This window comes from Hemitrygon akajei, chromosome 6 (genome assembly GCF_048418815.1).
Source record: "Hemitrygon akajei chromosome 6, sHemAka1.3, whole genome shotgun sequence".
NCBI lineage: Eukaryota > Metazoa > Chordata > Chondrichthyes > Myliobatiformes > Dasyatidae > Hemitrygon > Hemitrygon akajei.
In genome coordinates this window covers 11,700,781-11,718,776 of record NC_133129.1, presented here as the reverse complement: position 1 = coordinate 11,718,776, position 17,996 = coordinate 11,700,781, and the positions used below count along the sequence as shown (strand labels likewise).

Sequence of the window (17,996 nt, the reverse complement as noted above, 5' to 3'; positions counted from 1 at the left end):
GAGCAAACCAGATATGTTTTGACTAACAAGCTGAGCACCTTGTGATCTCGCTTACATTCCTTTTGAATTACCAGTCCACTAACATTTCACCATCTACACAACGCCTTATTTTGGGAAGATTCACTGACCTTGTTACTGGAGCCATGTAGTTCCCAGGAAAAACACCAATCTTGCCCGTGTGCATCGACGTCCCCTTGAACCACCCGTCTTGGCAGCGCTCAAGCACGAGAAATACCTCACCCTTTCGCAACTCAAGCTCATCTTCCTTCCGGGGTGTGTATGGATACAAAGCAACGTACCTGCAAAGTTAGTGAGAGGAGACATATTGGCCTTGTTTAGAGCTAGAAACTGCTTATTTAGATATAGAAGATAGAGTTCCAATTTTGTCTGCGTTCAGTGCACTCAATTATAAATTATATCCTGAAAATGATACGTCCCCATACAATGCATGGTGTTACAATGTACCACTCTTGTTTTTATTATACAGTACATCCTGACTTGCTATTAGCAGCACCACTGGTGTGCAATCTAACTAGGTTCAAGAATGGCTACTGCCCCTTCAACCACTTGGTTTTTGAACCAACCAACTCACTACAGTTTAGCAACAAACATGACCATTTTATACGAAAATGGACTTTTGACTTTCTTTTGTTTCTATTGTTACCATGTAATATTTATGATTAATTGATGTTTTTTCCTTGTGAATGGTGATTATACGATGCTATGTATCTGCAATGCTACTCAAGGCAAGTTTTTCATTGGACCCTGTGCATGCATGCACTTGTGAATATGACAATAAATTTGACTTTAACTCTGCTTACACACATTACTAACCATTCCGATTAAGAGACTTATACACTCATGTTTAAAGTGGTCTGGTAGTTGAAGCATTAAACTAACAACCCAGTGACCTGAACCAATTGTCTGTGGACAAGAGATTCAGCTTAGCTGAGATGAAGGAAAGTTGATACAGGATTCTATGATCTTGGTCACTGGGTCAAATGATCTGTTCTTCTCTTTCAACAAAGTCTATGCAGTTAAGGTGATCACTGTAAACTTCACAAAATATTTGATTAAAGTTGTTGTGTTTGATATTGAGGGGACAATGCAGAGCACACCAGGAGGCCAGCATGCAGGGTATTCAAATGAACTTTGTTGATATTCTGTTTATACATCTACATCTCCCCTTCTTGAAAGAGAAAGAATAAATAGGTATGTACTTCTTGTCTATAGGACAGCATTGAAATTATTATCAGTGAAATTGAGCAATTCAGTTCACTTTACCCATAAAGAGTTGCAAACATTATAAATGTCTTTCCCTTTGTTTTTAACGGTCTCTCTTGCTGGATCTTTGTATACCTCTTTTTTTTCCACCAAATCCTTATTTTTTCAGGATTGATATTCTGCTGTGCAATAGGTGAACTCCTTCTATGTGGGTGTGGCTAACTGAGTACCATTGGAATAATGCTATTAACTACCAGTACGAAAGCTAGTTCTTAAGTGGCTGACCACAGTACAAACTGAAAATGTGAAAGCCAAGTTATGAACAAACTGGGAATTCATTCATCAGCCACCTCCTTCTCCCTGAGAAGGGAACGTGGGACAAGTTTAATCCTTTTCAACTAGATTATGATTATAAAATAACTGCATTTAAAAATTTAAATACACGCACACACACTTACATATTCGGTCGCACTTGTGGCCTTGGGTGTGCCACTTGGTCCACTGGCCCCAGCGATGGTCGTGGGGAGCTAGAAGCACACGTTGTAACTGTAGCATTCGAGGGGGGTGGCGGTGGAGGTGGTGGGTGGTTCTCCTACATAAACACACAAGGCATGGCATTGAGGATCGACACAAATGCAGAATACAGGTCCAATAAAAACAAATTTGTGGTTGTCCTATGAATCTCATGGCACATGCCAGTGCTCCCAGAGTGTCTTTGGATTTGAGTCCATCTTACTTAAATGAAGGACTACCTAAGTGCTGCAGCAAATTCCACTGCTCTAGGCATAAAGAAGTTTCTGCTGAATTCCTGTCTGGCTTTTTATAGTTTTGTCAACTATAAAAACTTGTCAGATTTATTAGTGACATCAAACATACATCTTCTTTCAGATATCCCTCCATTATACGAGTGTTCACCGACTGTTTAGGCTAGACAGTTAATGGCTCTTTTTCATAGCTTGACTACTAAAATAACCTAGAAGGATATAGACCAGTTGTTTTTCCTCTCTCGGCAGACTGTGCAACGCACAGAAGGAGGGAGTTGTTTGGAATGCAATGGATTTTGTGGTGATGGGAAGATGATGATGATACACTCAGTGGCCACCTTATTAGGTACCTCCTGTACCTCATAAAGTGGCCTTTGGGTGCATGTTCATGGTCTTCTGCTGCTGTAGCCCATCCAATTCGACATTCGACATTCAGAGATGCTCTTCTGCGCACTACTGTTGTAACACTTGCTTATTTGAGTTACTGTCATCTTCCTATCAGACTGAACCAGTCTAGCTATTCCCCTCTGGCCTCTCTCATTAACAAGGCGTTTTTGCCCTCATAACTGCTGCTCAGTGGATGTTTGGTTTTTGCACCATTCTCGGTAAACCCTAGAGACTGCTGTGTGTGAAAATCCAAAATCAATAGTTTCTGAAAATACTCAAATCATCCTGTCTGACACCAACAATTATTCCATGTTCAAAGTCACTTAGATGACATTTCTTCCCCATTCTGATGTTTGGTCTGAACAACTGAACCTCTTGACCATGTCTGAATGCTTGTATACTTTGAATTGCTGCCACGATTGGCTGATTCGATATTTGCATTAACAAGGTGTATAGTGGTGTATAATTACAGTTTGAATTTACTCCCAATTCACGAAAATACAGATGCAGGAAATCTGAAATCTGGGAAGACTCAACAAGTTGGGCAGATTCTACGAAAAGAGAAATAGTGTAAACACTTCTGACACTCCATCCTTGTATTGACAAAGAGCTCCATACCAAAAACAATAAGTGCCTTTTCCCACAGATGCTTGCCAACAAGGATCTTTTACTTGCTTTATTTCCCTTTTCTCACTCCCCAGTCTCACTTCGTATCTCATTCCTAAACTGGCCGAACGATTTTACTGTGAGTTTCCTTTGTACTCTGAAGTTGGAGGGTAATGCATTGAGAGACGGGACAGGGTGCTGAGCCATGGGATGACAGGCTCAATAATTCAACCTTGTATTTATGATCAACATTTCCCTAAAGGTGCTCAGTTTGATACACATGATGCAAATATCAAGCATTCAACAGTTTTTATTTATTTAGAGATACGGTGCAGAACAAACTGTCTGGCTCACCGAGCTGCACCACCCAGCGGCCCACCTATTTAACCCTGGCCTAATCATAGGACAATTTACAATGACAAATTAACCTATTAACAGTTACATCTTTGGACTGTGGGAGGAAACCTGAGCACCCGAGTAAGTCCATGTGGTCACAGGGAGAACATACAAACTCCTTACAGACAGCACCAGAATTGAACTCCAAACTATGACATCCAGAGTAGTAATAGCACCGTGCCAACCTCTACGTTACCATGAAAATGTACCCAGTATTACTAGAGGAGCCCACTTTCAAAGAAAAGAGCAAGATGGAAACTTTTAAAGCAGGCTATAAAGCCCAAAAGGTGTTTAAAAATAAACATTCTGAAACATCAAGTTGTTGAGATAGATTAGCTGGCACTATGCACAAAACTTTCCCCTATCATATTTAAATATTGCAGCAGATGATTAAAAATAAATATCCTTTGACGCATTCTCCTATAAAACGGCTTTGCATGCAATTTTAATCAGCCTGAGAATCATCGCTACACTGATCTTCTAGGTCACATTCTATTTCAGTCATAACACTGTTTAAAATCCTAAATACAGTGACCACTTTTAGCAATTGGAACAGTATCAAAGTTGAAGGCTTTGAATACACATTCGTAAGTTCTCTAGATATTCACAACATTTTCAAGATTAAACAGCTGAATCTGTTATCAGTCAAAATACATATATTCTGCTGCCTACAGGATTCATGAAATATCAAGGATCAACCTTATTCACTACATATATTTACACGCACTAGGAACTTACTGTGGAGTGTTGGTGTGACAAGCAACAAAAATAAACAACATTGAACAATTATAAAGAATGAGAATTATACAAAATAATGTTAGAAGTATGGATGTGGAATAAAGTGTGCATAAATGCCAGCATGTGTTTACAATGTGAACTGCATTATAAAGTGTGGTTTAAAGTGTTTATAGTGCAGTGCAGTGACAAGGGTAATAGATAGAGGGGGTGGAAAGGTAACTAGAATGGTTGATCAGATTAACTACCTGGGGGAAGAAACTTTTAAGGTGGTGTGAAGTTTTTTTTTGTTTTAATAGCCCTATAGTATTTGGCAGAAGTGCGGCTTTTGGAATATTTCCTACTCACTCTCCTTTCTTGCCACAAAATTATCCCTCTCCTTGATCCAAACGCCATGAGGTATCTTTGGGAGTTAAAGGAGGACCTGCACTTTTTGTATCTTCCAGGATGTCCCATTGAAGTGTTATAAAGCAGTAAACGTGCACTAATTAAGCTTCCATAAACTGTATTGAGATAGTGGCCACATTGAGTGATTGGGATAGTGGCCACATTGAGTGATTGAGATAGTGGCCACATTGAGTGATTGAGATAGTGACCACATTGAGTGATGAACCATCCCTCTTTAAAATATTCCCACTTTTGGGTTCTCAGTTTAATATCTCACCCAAAGATGTCGCCTTCAACAGTAACACACAATTTGCTGCAGGAACTCAGTAGGTCAGGCATCATCTATGGAGAGGAATAAACTGTCGATGTTCCGGGTCTACAGTGGAGTTTTCCCTCAGCATTGCACTGGAGGGTCAATTTATTTAGTCTCGGGAATTTAAGTTTGCATCCTCTGAAGAAGAGGGGCAGGAGGGCAACCCACTGAGCCACTGCTGACAGAGGGCACCCTACCAACTTAACTGTCTAGGCATGATGTCTTGTAACAAGGTCCAGGCATGAAGTGGATCAGGAAACTAACACAGCAATCCATCAGCCTGAGGGCAATAGAGAAAAGATAATAACAGGGCTATGCACAGCATGAAAGAGTCTCCATTGGAAAAGGCATGAAGGAACTGCAATGATCACTGATGACACCCTGTCAACAGCAGGCAAGACCATTACTAATGAAAGCTAATCAGATTCTGGGAGGCACCTGGATCACAAGTCAGAACAAGTTATACTAAAACCTTACAGATAAATGGTGCGCCTCATTTATTTACTTGTTTATTTTTATATCTGCACAGTTTGTCTTCTTTTGCACATTGGTTGTATGTCAGTCTTTGTGTGGAGTTCTTCATTAACTCTATCATAGTTCTCTGTTATACTGTAAATGCCTGCAAAAAACAAATCTCAAGCTAGAATATTCCCGTTCTTGTCTGTAAGGAGTTAGTACATTTTCCCCTTGACTGTGTGTGTTTCCTCTGGGCGCACCAGTTTCCTCCTACAATCCAAAGACATACCAGTTGATAGGTTAATTGGTCATTGCAAATTGTCCCATGATTAGGCTAGTGTTAGATTGGAGATTGCTGGGCAGCACAGTTTGAAGGGCCGGTAGGACCACTTTGATAATAAATTTACTTTAAACTTTGAAATCTGTGTATTCAGATTGCCAAGCCACTGAAAATAAGTTCTACTTATTTTGTTTAAACACATTACTGAAATCTTTAAACCACCTCCCCAATAAAGAGGGCAAACACTTCTTTTTCCCAGTTTTAACACACACCTCGATCTCTTATCCATAACGGCCTCATTGTATACCATTTAGTGCACTCTTAAAGCATCATCATTATTACCGAAATGTGATGACAAAGGTGAACACTGTGGTGCAGCTGAAGGCTAAGCAATGCTTTATAAAAGTTCAGCTCATTTCCCTTTGTTCTCAGTCCACCTATAAATAAAGCCAGAATCCCATCTGATTTGATTTATAAACTGGCTACATAACTTGTCAGGTCATCTTCAAAGAGCTGCATGGATACAGCCTTGTGCATCCATTTCTGCATCCCTGTTAACATTATAATACTTAGTTCACATAGAATTTCATTCTTTCCACCAAAAGTAGTTACTTCATACTTGAGTAGATAGATAGACGATGTTATGTCGGCAACACCCACTATTTTACCAGTATACGTATTATGCTAGAAATTTAGGAATTTATGCCCTGGATATCCAAGTCCAGGTTAATAATCCTTAGATGAAAAACTGAGTGGCCTCGATATAGATCCCTAAGGGAGACTGAAGACTTCCTTCCAGCACGGAAAACAATCAATCATTCTACCTTACTTTCTGGTCCTCAGCCAGTCAGGACACGAAGCCATTGTCTCTCTAATCCCATGGGCCTTACTGTTGGCGTTTGATGGAACACTGCCAAAAGCCTTTATTGAACCCTGTGTACACAATGGAAGTACCTCTCCCAGAAACTCTTCCCATTACTTCAAGCGACTCTTAATATTGCATTCGAAGAATTCAAGTCAGTCAAATACATTATTCATCCATTTATTATTCCATATTTTCCCAATACTATAGCCACTTAGAGCAGGACGATCACTAACTGGTCTGTAGTTGAATTTACACTTCATCATTATTAAACATTATGCAATATTCTGAGTCATGTCATCTACAGAAATTCTCTGATGACTCAGCAAGAGTCCAGTGTATAAAGGGAGGAAGGGAGGATGAATATAGGGCCCTGGTGGAGGAGTTTGTCAAAGGGTGCAAGCTGAATCATCTACAGCTCAACATCAGTAGACAAATCATATGATGATGGACTTTAGGAAGACTAAGCCTGCACTGCTCCGTTACTATTAATGGTGAGGACATGGATGTGGTGAGGACCGACAAGAACCTGGAGGTGCACCTGGATGACAGACTTGAGTGGAGCACCAACACAGAGACTGTGTACAAAAAGGACTGAGTTGCCTCTACTTCCTGAGAAGAGTGAGGTCCTTTGGAGTATGCAGGCCTCTCCTTCAGTCTGTTGTCACAGATACAATCTTCTATGTGGTGGTGTGCTGGGGCAATGGCATCAACAACCTGATTAGAAAAGCTGGCTCTGTTATAGGAGTCAAACTGGACACACTGAAGGCTGTGGTAGAACAAAGGACCCTACGGAAAATCCTGGCAATTCTGGACAATGTTTCTCACCTTCTGCATGCCACCTTGTCTGAACAGAGGAGCACTTTAGTAACAGACTAAGACAACTGCACTGCTCCAAAGAACACCACATGAGACCATTAGGCTCTAAAATGAGTCAACATACAGCTGGGGAAGTGATGCCTCCCCTCCTGCTAGACTGTTTGAGGTAACTTATTCGTTCTTACTTCTTTGCTAATATTTGTATGTTTATATATCTGTGCACTTGTAATGCTACTGTGACACTGTAATTTCCTTTGAGATCAATAAAATATCTATCTATTCAAACAAACTGATGCAACAATATGGTCAAAGATAAATCAGGTCACTTTTGGGAGGAACACATTTCCATTCTTATAGGCCAAGCTGGACTACTAAAACACACAACATGCTGGAGGAACTCAGCAAGTCAGGCAGCATCAATAGAGGGGAGTAAACATTTCAGGCCGAGATTCTGCATTGAGCCCTGATGAAGGGTGTCAACCTGAAACACTGACTGTTTATCTACATCATAAATGTTGCCTAGCCTGCTGAGTTTCTCCAGCATTTTGTGTCTGTTAATTCTTGATTTCTAGCATTTGAAAAATGGGCAGCTAAAACAAGCAGCATCTTTTAGAATCAGAATTGGGTTTATCATTCCTGAACTAAATGATGTGAAGACTGCTGCAGCATTAACAAAATGACTAGAAACAGCAAGATAAATAGAGGAAATAAAGGAATAGTGAGGTAGGGTTCATGGGTCCATGGACCATTTAGAAATCTGATGGTGGAGGGGAAGAACGTGTTCCTAAATCTATTGAGTGGGCCTTCAGGTTCCTGTACCTTCTCTCCAATGAAAAAGACAAGTCCCAGATGTTGAGGATCCATGACAGAGAAGAGGGTTATGCATGTGAGGAGCTGATTGAGTCTGAAACCACTGCATTTCCTTGCGATCCTGTGCATTGGATCTTCTGTACCAGGCTGTGATGCAACCAGTCAGAATGTTCTCCACTACATAACCATATAACAATTACAGCACGGAAACAGGCCATCTTGGCCCCTCTAGTCCGTTCCAAACGCCTACTCTCACCTAGTCCCATTGACCTGCACTCAGCCCATAACCCTCCATTCCTTTCCTGTCCATATACTTATCCAATTTTTAAAAATTATAATATCAAACCTGCCTCTACCACTTCTACTGGAAGCTCGTTCCACACCAGCTACCACTCTCTGAGTAAAGAAATTCCCTCTCGTGTTACCCTTAAACTTTTGCCCCTTAACTCCCAACTCATGTCCTCTTGTTTGAATCTCCCCTACTCTCAATGGAAAAAGCCTATCCACATCAACTCTATCTATCCCCCTCATAATTTTAAATACCTCTATCAAGTCCCCCCTCAACCTTCTATGCTCCAAAGAATAAAGACCTAACTTGTTCAATCTTTCCCTGTAACTTAGGTGCTGAAACTCAGGTAACATTCTAGTAAATCTTCTCTGTACTCTCTCTATTTTGTTGACATCTTTCCTATAATTCGGTGACCAGAACTGTACACAATACTACAAATTCGGCCTTACCAATGCCTTGTACAATTTTAACGTTACATCTCAACTCCTATACTCAATGTTCTGATTTATAAAGGCCAACATACCAAAAGCTTTCTTCACCACCCTATCCACGAGATTCCACCTTCAGGGAACTATGCACCATTATTCCTAGATCACTCTGTTCTACTGCATTCTTCAATGCCCTACCATTTATCATATATGTCCTATTTGGATTATTCCTACCAAAATGTAGCACCTCACACTTATCAGCATTAAACTCCATCTGCCATCGCTCAGCCCACTCTTCTAACTGGCCTAAATCTCTCTGCAAACTTTGAAAACCTACTTCATTATCCACAACGATAATGAAGGCCACTACTTCATTATCCATTACCTTAGTATCATCTGCATACTTACTAATCCAATTTACCACCCCATCATCCAGATCATTAATGTATATGACAAACAACATTGGACCCAGTACAGATCCCTGAGGCACACCACTAGTCACTGGCCTCCAACCTGACAAGCTGACTCTACAGAAACTGTAAAAGTTTCTTTGGTGACTTATCAAATCTCCTCACACTCCTAACAAAATACCCTTCTTTGTAAATGCATCATTGTATGGGCAGTTGATTGCTGTTTGAACGAGAGTGAATCCTAATTTTCTGGTTTATTTGCTGGGCTTCTGAAGTCCAGTAATATAATCCACTAAGGTTCTACCAATTAATCTCAATTACAGGTATTGAGAATTTAATAAACCACAAGATTAGCACAAACAAGTAGAGATCTGCAGTGAAGCATGTTGAAACCATTCAGTAGCTTTAGTCAAGTCTATCTCTGCACACAGGCTTCACATTTACTGTTTTTCCTGTTAACAGAAACATTACCAACAAATGTAAAATGAAACCTCAAGCAACAAAACATTTGGCTTTAAACACAAGCAACTGTAACTTAATGCAGATCATAATTCAAACACTCTACACCCAATACTTCAAGAAGAAACCGATCCATTCTCCACCTGGCAGCTGCCTTTGATGTGTAACTCAGTGAAAGCAGCGACACAAAGATCACAGTGACTGACCTATCATTGTCCTTTTCTACGCCTCTATTTAAGTGCAGAAGCCTTTGAAGTTGTGCCATCTTGAGGGTCAGTAATCTTTAGCAATCAGACTGGAATAATGGTTATTCATGAAAGCCTCAATCCTTTGTAATGCCACTTTCTGTCCATGTGATGCTCTTTTAATATCAATAGTTGGTTATTGTTGCTGATTAATGTAACCTCTTGCTGATTTGGGAGGATTTCCCCTCCTCCCCAGCTCTGTATACTGAAACTCCTGGGAAACCTGACACAGTAAAGAATTCATGCACATCATCAAATCACTTTAGAGGACACATCAACAAACAACAATGCTTAATGCATAAGCCACAACATGGTGCAGACAACAGTGCAATTCATATTTTAGGTATGAAATTAATGATCAGAAAGAGACCAGTGGGTTCATTAAGTCTGTCGCACACCATTATGGCCAGTCTGACACTCCACTTCCTTGCCAATCAACTATTATCCACCCACCCTGCCCAGTAAGCATGTAATCTCTTAGTAGAACCAAAGAGAAATCTAACTGGAAGTCAATAAAAGTCGAGGTACAAATTTAATTTCAGGCAAGTGAAATAGCAAGCCATGTCACAAGAATTTTAAATACTCTCATTTGGCCTTTGGTATGAAAAATATTTATACTTTTACAACATCTTTCATGCCCTTTCAGGACACTCTAAAGTGCTTTATAACCTGTGACATCTTTCTGAAGTGTCAGCATTTTAGTAATGGCAATCAATTGCTTCCACGATAGCAAAGAGATAATGAACAGATAATCACTACTAAATGATAATGGAGGCATGTATGTATTTGCCATCAGGGATACTTCCTTAATATTTAAAATTGCTCTTCCTTTTATTTACAAATTCGTCTGATTATACAGGTAGTCCCCGAGTTACGAATGTCCAACTTACGGACAACTCGTACTTATGAACCGAGGCAGGAGAACACCATCCGCCATTTTAAGTCGGATCGCGACGCCGTCTGCCATTTTAAGTCGTTGCCATTGACACTGTGTCGAGTGTTTAAATTTGTATTTGGCTTAAATTTTTCTTCGTAAGATTCACCCTGACCGGGCCCCCCCCCATTCTGGTTGGCTGGTGGCGCAGTCAGATCAGCGCCGGGCTAGAGAACGGAGAGTCCCGAGTTTGATTTAGTGACAGACCGCTCCCGTGCTGGGTTGATGTCGATCCAGTGACTCCCGTACCATCCGTGCCGGGTTGATGTCAAAAACACTGCCACCTCCAGTTTAAATTCCCACGCGGAATATTGTGGAGGATCAAATACCCAAACTCAGCACAGCCCCCACTCGTCCCAGTTAACAGTGTGGTGCAGTTTAAGACCCGGGGAAATCAGTGCGGTGGTCCTTAGGACCCAGCGGACCTCAGGAGCCGGCGCAGGTCAGGACCCGCCGCCCGCAGTGTTTCTGTTCCATTGATGGGAAGCGATCACGATTGAAAATAAAGTGGAAATAATAAAGCGTTTGGAAAGAGGTGAAGCACCATCGGTCATTGGAAAAGCGTTAGGCTACAGTCGGTCAACGATCAGAACAATTTTAAAGGATAGCGTATCAAGTGAGAATAATGGAGTATGTGAAAGGCCCTGCCCCAATGAAAGCTACAATTATTACTAAGAAACACGGTGGTTTAATTATTGGAATACATACGTTTCTTAAGTGTTTTATATGCATAGAAAGGTAAAATATATACTATATACTAAGACAAACATTTGACTGATGCTAAATAATACCGGATGTACTTGTTACGACTTATGTACAAATCCGACTTAAAGACGGACTCAGGAATGGAACTCGTACGTAACCCGGGGACTGCCTGTACAGTACTGTACAAAAGTCTTAGGCACTCTAGCTATAGATATATGTTTAAGAATTTTGCATAGTACTGTATCTTAACAGAGGCCATTATTGCCCTACCTGAAATACCTCACCAATTCTAGTTTTGCGCTCAGGTTTCCAGAATGGAAGAAAAACAATGATTGTATTCACTGACCATAATTTGGTTGTTTTTTTCATTTGCAGCAAGTACATATTAGGACTCTGGCTGGCATAATCATGATGGAAGACAGGGTAGGTACTGTCAACCGTTATCCAAATAGGCCAACTTTTATCCAAATCTACATCATCTCCTGCAGAAAAAAATACAAATTACTTGAAGAAATTTAGCAGCTCAGACAGCATCTGTGGAGGCAAGAGAATGGTAGATGTTTTGGATTGATACCTTGAATCACAGCTCCAGATTACAACATCTGCAGTCTTTTGTGCCTCTGCGTTATCTCATTTCCTTCCTACTGATAGTCCCCATTCTGGCTATTACACTGGTAAATCTACATTCAACAGAGTTCCCCACACTGCATAAAGCACTTTAATTATCTTTAAGAAATGTCCTGTGTGCAAAATGTATATTAAACAAACCTACATTTCTGTTGGTCTGTACTAAACCTATACTCAGAATTAAGCTGTACAGAAAAAATGGAATAAAAAGGAATTCAGTGGATCGAGCAGCGTCTAAAAGGGGAAAGGTATTTTGGGTGGAGACTCTGCATCAGGACTCTCAATAAGACCTAATGTAGGTTCCTTGACCCTGAACAAACACAATTCCTTCTCTCTGAAACACCCCCCCTCCACACTACTCCTCCCGTCACCTTCCACTGGATGCTTCTCAACCCTCTGAGCTCTTCCTGCAGTGCCTTGCTCCAGATTCCTGCATCTGCAGGCTATGGTGTCTCCAGTGTAGAGAAAAGGCCCATTATATCCATCAGCTCTTTGTTATTCCTATTTAACTTGACAATTGTCCACAGGCCTATAATGTTTCGGTTCTTCGTCTTCATGCTGGAAGCCAGGATAAACAGTATAGAAACATAGAAAACATACAGCACAATACAGGCCCTTCAGCCCACAATGCTGTGCCGAACATGTCCCTACCTTAGAAATTACTAGGCTTACCTATAGCCCTCTATTTTACTAAGCTCCATGTACCTATCTAAAAGCCTCTTAAAAGACCCTATCGTATCTGCCTCCACCACCATTGCCGGCAGCCCATTCCACGCATTCACCATTTTCCGAGTAAAAAACTTACCCCTGACATCTCCTCTGTACCTACTCCCCAGCAGCTTAAAACTGAGTTGTCTTGTGGCAACCATTTCAGCCCTGGGAAAAAGCCTCTGACTAGGTTTCCATGAGACCACCCCACCCCACCCAACATTCCTCTATATTCCAGTGAGTACAGGCCCAAAGCTGTTAAGTACTCCTCATATGTTAACCCCTTCATTCCTGGAATCATCCTTGTGAACCACCTCTGGACTCTCTCCAATGACAACAAATCCTTTCTGAGATATGAGGCCCACAACTATTAACAGTACTCCAAGTACGGCATGTCTTATAAAGAATTGGTATTATCCCCTTGCTATTATATTCTATTCCCCTTGAAATAAATTCCAACATTGCATCTGGCTTCTTCACCACAGACTCAACTTGTGAACTAATCTTCTGGTAGTTTTTCATGAGGACTCCTAAGTCCCTCTGCACCTCAGATGTTTCCACTCACTGCCTCCTACCTGACAGCTATTCTTCTATCCAGGCCAGTACTTTTCCTGCACCGCCATAGGATTTTATCTTGTTAAGCCGCCTCATGTGTGGCACCTTATCAAATGCATTCCAAAAATCCAACTACATGACATCAACTGCCTCCCCTTTGTCCACCCTCCTTGTTACTTCCTTGAAGAACAGATTTGTTAGACAAGGTTTCCTTCGACAGAAACCACACTAACTTTGACATTTTTTATCATTAGTGTCCAAGTACCCTAAAACGTCATCGTTAGGAATAGACTCCAACATTTTCTCAACCACTGAGATTAGGCTAAGCAGCCCATAATTTCCTTTATTTTGCCATCCTCCATTCTTAAAGTGCCAAGTGCACTTGCAATCTTCCCGTCCCCCAGGACCATGCCAAGAACAAGTGATTCTTGAAAGATCATGACCAATGCATCTGTTATCTCTTCAGCAACCTCTCTCAGGACTCTGGGATGTAGTACATCTGGTCCAGGTGACTTATCCACCTTAAGACTTTTGAGTTTTCCTTGCACTTTTTCCTTTGTAATAGCAAAAGCACTAACTCCTGGTCCCTGAGACTCATGGACCTCTGACACACTGCTGGTGTCTTACACAGTGAAGACTGATGCAAAGTACCCATTATCCAAATATGCCAACTTTACCTCAACTCCTGCACAAAAAAATAAATTACTTGGGATGAATTCAGTAGGTCAGGCAGTATCTGTAAAGGAAGTCCAACTCTTGTTCGGATTTAAACACTGAATCTGCTTCCACTGCACCCTCAAGTGCTGCATTTCAAATTACAACAACTTGCTAGATTTAAATTTAAACAAAACCTCAGAGTGGTTTGGCAATCACCAGCATTTTTGGGAATTAGAACAAAACAGCATAGTATAGAAACACAGAAAATCTACAGCACAATACAGGCCCTTTGGCCCACAAAGGTGTGCTAAACATGTCCCTACCTTAGAAATTACCGAGGGTTACCCATAGCCCTCTATTTTTCTAAGCTCCTGTCCAGGAGTCTCTTAAAAGACCCTATCACATCCACCTCCACCACCGTCGCTGGCAGCCCATTCCATGCACTCACCACCCTCTGCGTTAAAAAACTTACCCCTGACATCTCCTCTGTACCTACTTCCAAGCACCTTAAAACTGTGCCCTCTTACGCTAGCCATTTCAGCCCTGGGAAAAAGTCTCTGACTATCCACACGATCAATGCCTCTCATCATCTTTTACACCTCTATCAGGCCACCTCTCATCCTCCGTCGCTCCAAGGAGAAAAGGCCGAGTTCACTCAACCTATTCTCGTAAGGCATGCTCCCCAATCCAGGCAACATCCTTGTAAATGTACTGGCAATTAGGCCCAGAATATTGTGCCAACCTTTTAACCTATTCCAAGATCAATCTAAAGCTTCCCTCCCACATACCCCTCCATTTTTCTTTCATCAGTATACCTGTCTGAGTCTCTTAAATGTCTATAATGTATCTGCCTCTACCACCACCCCGGCAGTGCATTCCATGCACCTGCCATCCTCTTTGTAAAAAAAACTTACCTTTGACATACCCCTGTACTTTCCAATAATCACCTTAAAATTATGGCCCCTTGTATTAGCCATTTCCACACTGGGAAAAAGGCATTGGCTCTCCACTCTATCTATACCTTTATTCATTTTATACAACTCTTATCAAGTCATCTCTCATCCTCCTTCACTCCAAAGAGGAAAGTCGTAAGTCGCTCAACCTATTCTCACTGGGAATGATCTCTAATCCAAGCAACATCCTAGTAAATCTCCTCTGCATCCTCTCCAAGGCTTCCAAATCCTTCCTTTAATGAGATGACCAAAACCAAACACAATACTCCAAATGTGGATGAACAAGTTTTATAGAGTTGAAATTAGATGGAGGGGGTTTAAAAATAGTTCAGTAGGCGTAGGCAAAAATCCCACTACCCTGTATGATTTCTCACTTCTGACTACAAATACAAAATGAAGGAGCTGTGAGACAAAGTCATCATTCAAATGAGATGACCAAATACTGCCCGTATCTCTGAGGCTGTGAAACCCTGCAGAAACTCTACAACATGGATAAACTACAAAGGTCATATTCAAAACCAAAATTGGACAAACCAACTTCTACTGTACATTCAAAACAGTGAGAAAATACCATGGCTGAGATAAACTACTTCTCTAGAATATGAAGCATATTTGTGAAACAATTTAAATGCAGCCTTCACAACTGTTCCCAAGGGAAGAAACTCTTTCAAATACTGTCAAATAACTTCTCCTGAAATTGCTGCAATATTTCAGTCCTAGTTGTTATATTTTCTGTGGCAGGCAGTGATCGAGAAGGCCTTAATAGAGTATTTCTTTTAGAAAACTTTTCTGATACATGACAGAGCTCAGAGCTGCAGGCGTCTAATGAGCTATCTCTTTAATCATGGCACATTTGTTAAAAACATCTGGGACCTTGGGATCAGCTGATTGCAGCTTATCATCAGAAAGCTGGAGCATTAGCTGTGAACACACAGGAATGTAATCTGGTTAAATATTTATCCTCCCGCTTAGGCACTTGCCGGCAGCTAGTAACTGGTTCACATGATCAACAAGGTTCACAGGCCATTGGTCAAGCCATGTTTAGAGTACTGTGAACAGTTTTGGGTCCCATATCTAAGGAATGATATGCTGGCATTGGAGTGGGCCCAGAGGAGGTTCACAAGAAAGAAGCTAATGTATGAGGAGTGTTTGAATGCCCTGAACCTGTACTCATTGTAGCTTAGAAAAGTAAGGAGGGATTGCATTTAAGCCAACCAAGTATTGAAAGTACTAGAATAGTGGGAAAATGCAGGGGAATGGGGTTGAGAGAGAAAATAAATCAGCCATGATCAAATGGCATAGCAGACTCAATACACTGAATGGCATAAGTCTGCTCCTATTTGTAGAAGAGAATTGGGTGGGGGAAGGAGGGAGGTGGGGGAAGAGAGAATAAAAAAATGAGATCAATGTAGAATTAGTGTAGAATGAGTGATTGATACAGACTTGATGGGCCAAAGTACCTCATTCTGTGCTATATCTCTCTAGGACTATCCAGTGCAGTCCCATTCATTTTCTATAAATGATAAAGAGTTTTTTCTCCACACTTTACTTTAATTCATGTTTTATTAACAAAGTTGCATATGGTGTTAAAATGTTTTTAAATTATCTACTTTAATTTCTGCATGATATGAAAAATTTTCCTTTCAGTAAATGTCTCTGATCATCGGAGACATTGAAAAACAACAAGAAAGGCCTTGTCACACCAATGAGGCCAGCAGCATACTGGGAGCAGCAAATGGTGGGAGCCAACATGGGTATCTCTATAAGGGAACATGTCAAACAACATGAGAAATGAATGCACACTTGCAAGTTCTCAGAGTCTGTTAGCAAACAGTTGCTTAGCAACTTCAGCTCCCACTTTGAAGAAGACAATGATTACAATTTGAGGACATGTTTCAGTGTTATGAAACCAGTAACTGGTTTCACTTACCAGCAAAGATAGATATGTCAGTTGAAGTCCAATGGTACTATTTTCAAAAGTTTTATTAATAAAGGGGCACAAAAATTAAGGTTAATACAAACATTCAGATAACATGCGTCAATACTCAATCTAAAACGCAGGTACATTAATAATCACTCAGAAATAAGCTCTTTCGTTGTCTAGGGTATATAATACTGAGTCCAATTGGAAATATAAAGAGTCACTCTGAAGTCTGCAGGCTTTTGGTTTCACGTGTTGGAGAGAGAGAGATAAACGGAAAAACTTGCCCGAAATATCCGTGGAATCAGGGGAGCGATCTTCCCCGTTGTTAGTTAAAAGCGATCTTCCGTTGGTTCCAGCCACAAACCCCGCATTCGGAATTTAACGCACGTGGCTTATTTCAAAATGGCTTCCCGTTCCCACGGGAAGCGTTATCGTGCTTCTTGGTGTCTCCTTGGTGCGTCTGAGGGTCGTCCTCTTTCAGACCCTTCTTTATACTGCCTCACGGGATCTCAGGTGTCAATCAGGTTGCAGGTGATGCAACCTCTCTCTCTCAACCAGCCCACTTTGCCCGAGGGCTTTACAATGTCCCTGCGAGTTGGCACGTCTGCAGTTCCCAGGTGTCTCCTGAGAACAATGCCACAGTCACCAGCTTTTGTCCCAGTGGAATGTCTTTCCATTTCCTGTGTCCATTCAGCCTGTCTCTCTCTCTCTCTTTTTCTCTCTCGGGTCATTGACCCCCCCTTTTTCTAGGGCTCTTGCAATTCTCACAAAGGAGGGGGCTGGTATCATAACACCTCCCCTCTTAAAAAGGTTTTTACCAGCGGTTAAAACCCAGAGTGGTACAGTCTTACAGAAATTTTGAATCTAATACAGAGTAATACAGTTATACATTCAAGTCAGCATCTAAACAGTTAACAAGTACAGTGCCCCTTTCCTTTAATACCTTAACCTCACGTGCCATGCTAACGCCTAGCAGCATCAGACTTCAGCTCAATAACCACCTTATTTATTTATTGTTTTCAGCCACAAAACTGCGGAGGTGTGATCTTAGCTTAGGTGCATC

General features: G+C 41.1%; 1 protein-coding gene across 7 annotated transcripts in view; it reads right to left on the bottom strand.

The window, feature by feature from the left end:
• Positions 1 to 17,996, bottom strand: part of sh3rf1 (SH3 domain containing ring finger 1) — a 194,061-nt gene that overhangs the window by 23,885 nt on the left and 152,180 nt on the right. For all 7 annotated transcript variants that reach the window (XM_073047887.1, XM_073047892.1, XM_073047889.1 and 4 more), the window contains 2 exons: positions 1,683 to 1,816; positions 129 to 299 (listed from right to left, as the gene is read on the bottom strand). In XM_073047887.1, coding sequence (XP_072903988.1) covers positions 129 to 299; positions 1,683 to 1,816 — 305 coding nt within the window. The remainder of the gene's footprint in view (positions 1 to 128; positions 300 to 1,682; positions 1,817 to 17,996) is intronic.